This window comes from Hakea prostrata, chromosome 2, assembly GCF_041222555.1.
Source record: "Hakea prostrata isolate BN-2017 chromosome 2, UWA_Hpros_2, whole genome shotgun sequence".
In the NCBI taxonomy this organism is placed as follows: Eukaryota; Viridiplantae; Streptophyta; class Magnoliopsida; order Proteales; family Proteaceae; genus Hakea; species Hakea prostrata.
The window spans coordinates 61,028,113-61,035,967 of record NC_142601.1 but is presented as its reverse complement, the minus strand read 5'-3'; the positions used below and the strand labels follow the sequence as shown (position 1 = coordinate 61,035,967).

Sequence of the window (7,855 nt, the reverse complement as noted above, 5' to 3'; positions counted from 1 at the left end):
GCAGAAACAACCCACTAAAATTCATAAAGTTGCTAGCTTTCTTTTTGATACGGAGAAAATTATACCGAACTCATTGGATTGGGTTCAGGCTCTACGTCCCGGTTGGACCATGATCGGGACCCATCTTGACCTAATATTCACGTTCGAATAAGAGGCGCCACATTATGGTTACAAGCCACGAACGGCATCTCGAATCTTGTAGGATACAAAATTGGGTCATTGGAAGCAACTACCGTCGAGGCGGAGAAAGAATTGTGCTAAGGTTGGTAACTACCCGCAAACTCTAAATATCAAAGGCAAAACCCTACGATCCAACGGTCACTTGTGGAAATCATGAACTCATCCAACGGTCAAGAATTGAAGGTAAAATCTATATAAACAAGTGACTTACTTACTCCAAGGTATCTGAATTGTTTCCCTTATTATTGTATTCAATATTTGCTATGCAACTAGCTCGAGCTTTGTGATCAGTTCAACAATTGACTTAGCCTTAAGAGGTGGCCTCCCGACCCCAACTGTTGGACCACGTCTAACATTGTTTTGCAGGTTATCTTTACAGATCCTAAGGTTAAACATATTATGGAGGCATCACTTTTGTTTATTAGTTCTATAATTTTTACTTCTTTTTAGAATAAAAGTTTTTGGTTTTGAACACCCAACACAAGAGACTTGGAGAGAATTTAATGCCTATATGTGTTCACATGCTATTGATAAATCCCACACATCAACAAAGTACTCAAAACATACCGCTAGTAAATCCGAACCCAATCATTAGTAAACCCAATTCAAACCATTAGCTCAAACCGTTAGTCAGCTCGAACCCAAATCGCACCGGCCCGAAACCATTATTTTCTTAATGGGCCGTGTTTGAACTGAGTGTTTTTCAACCCAAAACTATTAGGCCCAACCCGAACCGTTGACACCCCTACCACTGCATGTCCTCTTTTTGTTTAACAAAGAAAAAAAGAAAAACACAAATCCTTGAGGAGCTAGGGTAAAAGTCTTGTTTATATTAATTATATCGAAGCTCTCCTTAATATATAATCTGAATATATAATCGACACGTGCATAAATTGACCTGAATCAACCCAAATTAAAATAATAATAATTTTAAGCTAAAAGGAGCCCTCGACAAGCCTTCCACAGTCAGTTTGAGTTATTGGGTCAAAGGGTCCCGCAAATACCGTTGGTTTGTCTCTCAATGTTCAACTCTCATGAAAAGAGTACCGTCAAGGGCCCTCGTCTCTCTGGGAAGACGAGAACCCATCAAGTAATATGAAACATAATAATAAGAGAAGCTGAGAAGGGCATCATCATAATCAATAGTTTCTTGTGATTCCTCCGACGAGTCATCACGTCTCTTTCTCTTATTTTGGCTTTTGACCATTTTCCTCTCCTTGTCTCACTTCAGGCCATCCTCGGAAGGTAAATAGAAACGTATTAATTATATCATATTAGTAATGACAATAATGATTAGGTTTTCATTTTTATTTATAAAAAAGGCATCTTATCTTTCTCCTTTATTTATTATTAGTTTTGGCCTTTCCTTTTTTTTCTTTCTTCCCCGTTTTTTATGCTGCTTGTTGAGAGAATCTCCTCGTTTAAAACAAGAAATTTTCATTTATAAATGGTTTAAGCGCATAATTTCACCAAATACAACTTGTGAATGCCACGTCTGAACTATAATCCACATTCAAGACAATCATAGAACATAGAACAGTTCAAAATGCACAAGTGATTGGTAGGAGCCGGTATTGGGAATCAATGAGGATTGGCCAATGAAGGTGGCAAATCAAGATTCATGAGAATGGTAATTTTTTTGAAAAAAATGTATAGGGCAAGAACGACAGAGGAAGGTGTATGGAGTATGGAAATTATAACTGGGGACAAAAACAAGGAGAGTGCAATGCAATGTAAAGCATAAGCAATTATCCAACAACTCCCAACGACTCTTGTTTAGTAGTTTACACGCAAACACAAAGAAAAGAAAAAGGAAACATTATCTCTCCAGTGAGGGCCGTTGGTTGCTGCGGCCGCTGCTTGCCCGTGTCTTCTTTTTTGTCTTCCATTCAGTGGCGGTCACTCTTTTTCTTGCTTTTCCAGTCTTGCTTCCTTCTTTTATGGGTTATCTGGGTTCTTCTTAGAAACAAATGGGAGGTTAAGATATGGAGAAAGACTAGAAATTAAAGGCGGATGAGAGACTGAAATGGAAGGCGCAGAGGAAGAGCTAGAGAGGAGAAGCAAGTTTCTCAGTAGTCTCATACAGAAGAAGAAAGTCATCGAACAGCAAGAACAGCAGGAAGGACTCAACGTTAAAGTCAGGGCAGCTGACATGCCCGTCGCCTTACAACACCGTGCCTTTCGCTGCGCCAGAGACACACTGGACTCCATGCCCAAGAAGCTCGACAGCAAACGCTTGGCTCTCGCTCTTAAGAAGGTAACAGTCGGAACTTAATATTTCACTCTCTTCTTTATGGGTCTCACTTTCTAGTGAACGTCTGAGTTTGAGATATCAACTAGGGATTCTTTATTATCCATTATTTCAGTAGACCTTTGGAAATAAACGTAGATAGAAATTTTCTTATCTGGGAAACAGATTTTTGGGTTGTTTTGTAGGAAATCTTTTAATGTCTGGTTGCAGTTTTAAGGTTTAACATTCAATTTGGAAGCCGTTTGAGGTTATACAAACAAAGTAGTTGGTTCAGCTCTCAGATGTCCTAAGTTCCTATGCTTGGCATTGGATTGTGTTGATTATCAGATTAGGATTTAAGATGTAATAGTCTTATCCAGAAATCTTAGAGGGGGCCTGTAGTGGTTGGCGACTAGCCCGAGTACCCCATGGTCAAGATGGTCTATACCCCTCAGGAAAGGTACGAAGAATCTCTCCCTCAGGGAAGGTATGAAGAACCCTTAATGGGTTGTAGAAAGTTCATGTCGGGATAAATTCAGAGAACCCTCTGTCGGAGATGACCCAGGTTGGGGAGTAAGTACTCCAAATATGGAGAACTACGTTTGGAGAAGCTTTCGAAGAGGGAATTAAGTCAAAGGGGCCAATTATATAAATACTGCTCAATTTGCCCATAGTGGAACATGGGGGAGTGACTCTCGGAATAATGGTTCCATTAGAGTCCATCAAGGGAACCACTAAGGAAAGGGAATGTGCTTCCTAAGGAAACTTTCCCCACTCTTCACTAAGTGAGCGAAATCAATGGAGAAGCTGCCTCAAGGTACCCTCTATATAAACCCCACTTCTAAGATTGACAAGGTAGGAGGAATTACTCACTATTACTCCTTATGCTCTTAGAGCCTTCTAGTGTTGTGCTTAGACTAACTTGAGCATCAGAGGCGGTTACCTAACCTACACATTGTCGGCCCGCCCTAACTCCCTTTGAATGCAGGCATTACACCTACTTGGGTCACATTGAAGGAGCTCTTAAGAAGTCGTCTAGCGACTCGGGTGACGCGAAGAAGGTCTAGACGCAACAGGGCCTAACTGCAGTCTAAAGACTCTAAACCTCACGTGCTTTTTGGGATTTGAAAACCACATGCTTTTGTCCTCTGGCATTTCTCATTGACCTGTAAAGACACCATTCTGATGTTTACTAGGTACATGGACTACATACAATGATTGGATTCCCTAGACTTACCCATACTGCATAGATAACAATACCCTCTTCTCATGATCCTAAATTTTCTCTTGCACTGTATGACTCAATTATTGTTCACATTCATGACACTCTTCCCTAAATTTCTGATTCCATTATTATCATTGTTCTTTTCTTCTGTATAAATCCTGCTTTGAAGTTTGAGCATGCTTTGCACGATCTTAACCATTTTCTTGAAGACAAAATGTTTGCTCGGTTGATTCATGCCTTGCTGGTGGAATGTGGGTTGACTTTCCTATCTTCACCTTCTTCCTTAATGCAACCCTCTGCTGTTTTGCAGAGTTGCAATTGGTGGCAGTTAGATAGGCAGACCAAAAAGAGGTCTTGCTCCTTTTCATGAAAATTTAATGTGAAATTGCAATCACTTTTTGACATGTGAATGCTGGGTGGGGGAGACTATGAGGATGCTTTCTCCCACCTCTTTGATTATACATTAGAGTTATGGATTAAATTCTATGTCAAAGGAGGTGAATCTGTAGCTGGTTGGTGAGGATAGTGATGATTTTGTTGAGTGCAAACATAGGTGCCTCACCGCCTTACCATGGTGGCATTTCTTCGTATCTTGACAGTGTGAAAACTGTCTATCACCTCTTCATAGTTTGCTCATGCATCAAAGGGATTTACTGCCACCTTTGAATCGATTGGTTTACAACAATGGTGCCCTTATAGCTATGTTAGAATTTGAAAACATTTGGAGCTTCAACCTGGTCCCTGTTCTATTTGGAAGGACAAACCTTTTTGAGGGGTTTAGAGAACAAGTATATAAATGGAAAATTGAGCTGAAAGCTTTTAATGTTTTGGACCTAATAGCATACAGTCCACAGCTAAAGAAGCTGATGGGTGGCACTAATTCTGGCTGTGGCTTCCCTTGTCTAGTCACTTTTAGCTCTCATGGTACAGCAAGTATCTGGTTATTTTTGTGCTTTTCTTAAATCAAATTTTCTATTTAAATGAAAAGAAAAAAAATGAAAGAAGAAGAAAGAAAACGGAATAGTTTTGAAGGATTTCCATTAAAGCTAAAGTGGAGTTCTTCTAATTTTTTATGTTTTAAATAATGCCTGGCTAGAGGTTCACAGAATCTTATCGAGGAGTGAAACAAGTATTTTCTTTGCCTTAGCAGACCCAAGCATCAGAGAAATGTAAGAGGAGAAGAAGGGAAGAAAATTTTCATTTAGATCTGAAATGTTTAGATATTCTTGAAAGGCAAAATTTTCAACCTGTTTCAGAGATTTCTGAAACTTGATTTTTTTTCCTTCATACAATTGGACAAGAAAAAAAGCTCAATTTCTTGAGTTTCAGCCAAGTTCTAAATCATGGGACATCCACTGGCTTCATCCTGTATGTTTGCTTTACTTATGTTGTTGATTGTTGCACACTGAGATAATTCATGTGGAGAAATCTCTTGCGGACTAAAAGGAACTCTTTAATGGATTCAAAGTAGTCAATTCCTTCGGAATTCTGACTTCTAGATTGTTGAAGTTGCTCTTGATTGAAACACAATTGAACCTAGAGGTGCCACAACTTTTAGGGTCATTTATTTCTTGTAATTGATAGAGATTTTGAAAAATAAGTTGTGCCAGTTATGTCAAGCCATCATTAGATAATGGTAGCAGCATCTTTTTTTTTTTTTGGTGGTCATCACCAGACTAGTCACAAGGTTTGGGGAACTGTAGGCCCAGGGGATGGGATTGGAAGGGGCCGGGGGAGGGGGAAGGTGTGGAGGGACGGAAGTTCGAATGTAAGACCTCCTTGATCTTATTGCTGAAGCACATCTTCTTGCTTCTGGCAATTAATAAGTCTGGCCAACTCATGACCATCTTTTCATAAAATTGATGCAACTACTTTGTGTGTGCGTGTGCGTGTGTGCTTGTCTTAAGGGTAACTATCATAATCATGGAACTTTCATAACCAGAACAGATAATCTAGCTTGTCTACAAAATTCTGTCTTGCAGCTTGAACATCTTCTGATCTGAATTGCAAATCACAGCCAAAACTCCTCTCTATTTCTTTTTAATTTGGGGTTGGGGCCACTGCCTCCCGCGGGGGGAGCTGAGTCTCCCTTCTAAAGTTTTGCAACAATGTTTTGTGATGTGTTATGGTCACACAACTTGCCGGCTAGCTAAAGTATATTTATATAGTTAGTTACATGAAGACGCAGGAATAATACTCCCTAACTTTTCATTTAGCTTGCCACCAATTTAACTAAGTTTGTCTACCATGCGTTCCAACAGAAATTATTATACGACCAACCATTGTTAAGTAATCCCGTGTTGGCAAATAATACAAGGTACAAGACCTTTTTAGTAGCCCTTATTCCTTGTTGCTTAATGGTACTCGGCAAATGAGTTTAGTTTGAAATGGATTGACAAGTACTTAAGAGGAGTCTACCTGTCTATATATGCATCAGTGTTCCTATCTGGGCCTCTAGAAGGCTGTGTCTTATGAAAACTTGCAGAACTCTGCTTCATTTAACTTGTTTTTAACTATTCACTAGGATTCTCTGGTAGACTTTATATTCCTCCTTTGCAAGTCCATTAATTTCCTATCAAGGAAAAGGCAAATTTGAAATAATGCATTTGCATAGGCTGGTTGTTGCCAGCTGAATAAAATCATTTCATTTGAATCTGTCACCATTTTTGCAATGTCATGAAATTGTTTTGAGCCGCAGAACTGAGACTCAAAGATAGAAACAAGGACAAATTAGGTTTCTTCATAAAATGAAACCATTTCGAGTTGCACTCATATATGGAAGATGAATTGGAATTACAGCTTACCCATTGAACACCAAATGCTCATGGATGCTATAGAAAATGAACTGTATTGGTTTCATTCAAGCTGGCAAAGCTCAGCATTCCATACTGAGTGAATAGCCAACTATATTGCACCACCATCTCCTGGTCCTGTACGAGCTATATTCATCTGTCTTGGCTTTTGTCAGTCATAATCTTTTATCACAGCACTTGTGTACAGATATCTTTAATGATTTCACTTTTGTTTTCCAGGAATTTGACACATCATTTGGTCCAGCCTGGCATTGCATTGTGGGAACTAGTTTTGGCTCTTATGTTACCCATTCGTTGGGAGGTTTCTTATACTTCTCCATTGACAAGGTTTACATCCTTCTTTTTAAGACTGCTGTTGAACCTTTGAGTCATTGACTGTGATCTTGATCTGCATTTCACAAGCACTTGTGTCAGCTGTGTTATATATGGAAAATATAAGCTTTCAAATTTGATAAATAATGTAAATTTATAAAGACTAGTCTTCTCATCCTATGTGTGTTTTTTCCCCTGGTTGAATGTAGAGAACAAAGTTTGGCCCCTGCAAATACAAGAACCTATTTTATGCCTTCTACTGACTGATTTGAACAGGTTCTTTCCTTTCAATGTTTGTCTGCAATAGATGCTGGTCGTGCTTATTCTTGGGTATTGGAATGGTATCTGAACCATCACACTTCAAAGACAGGTTCATGTAGATACAAGAAACCCATGACCGGTTTGCTAATTCATCCAAGCAATTTCATTTAAGTTGCTGGTTTGGCTTTTCAAGTAGTTAAATTTGATTGGTTTGATTTCATATCCTTCAGACAAAAACTTAGTTTTAAACCTCATAAAGAAGAAGTCAAGAGTTCGAATGTTCTTGAGATTGGAACTTTCCTCTGTATATATAATCCTCTTCCCTCAAAATTAGTTAAGGTGCACGTGAGCTAGCATGGACACCGAAAACCTAGTTATCATCATAAATATAAAAGTTTATATGTTATAAAGCTTTTAAAATGTATTCTTAGTAAGAAAATAAAGTTAAAGACATTGGAATGTTTTTCATGTTGACTTTTATGAAGTGAAAAGGTAAAATTTTACATTGAATTAAAAAAGGGAGTTAAAATGTAGAATCAAAATTTTTTTAAAAATCCTTTTATCCTTTCACTTAATGGTTTGCTTGTCACCATTCCATCTCGCCATCTAAGTGATTCAAATGCATTTACACGTGTAAGAATTCTTATATTCATATAACCACATCCATCGAAGGAAAGTAGAATAGTCACATCATCTCAATGAATGTCGAAAAGTAAGGTTACATTTCTAGGTAGAATCTAATTTATTATTTATTGTTAATACAAATTACATGTTTTTGAAAAATATTTTTAGGAATATTCTTAGATAATAATTGACAGGAAGTACATTCTAAAA

The 7,855-nt window shown here is 38.2% G+C and overlaps 1 protein-coding gene across 1 annotated transcript; it reads left to right on the top strand.

Moving 5' to 3' along the window:
- Nucleotides 1-1,775: 1,775 nt before the first annotated feature.
- Nucleotides 1,776-7,752, top strand: LOC149025432 (uncharacterized). The gene is made up of 2 exons (XM_089145663.1): nucleotides 1,776-2,437; nucleotides 6,668-7,752. The coding sequence occupies exons 1-2, from the start codon at nucleotides 2,207-2,209 to the stop codon at nucleotides 6,821-6,823; spliced, it is 387 nt and encodes a 128-aa protein (XP_089001789.1). The 5' UTR covers nucleotides 1,776-2,206; the 3' UTR covers nucleotides 6,824-7,752.
- Nucleotides 7,753-7,855: the final 103 nt, after the last annotated feature.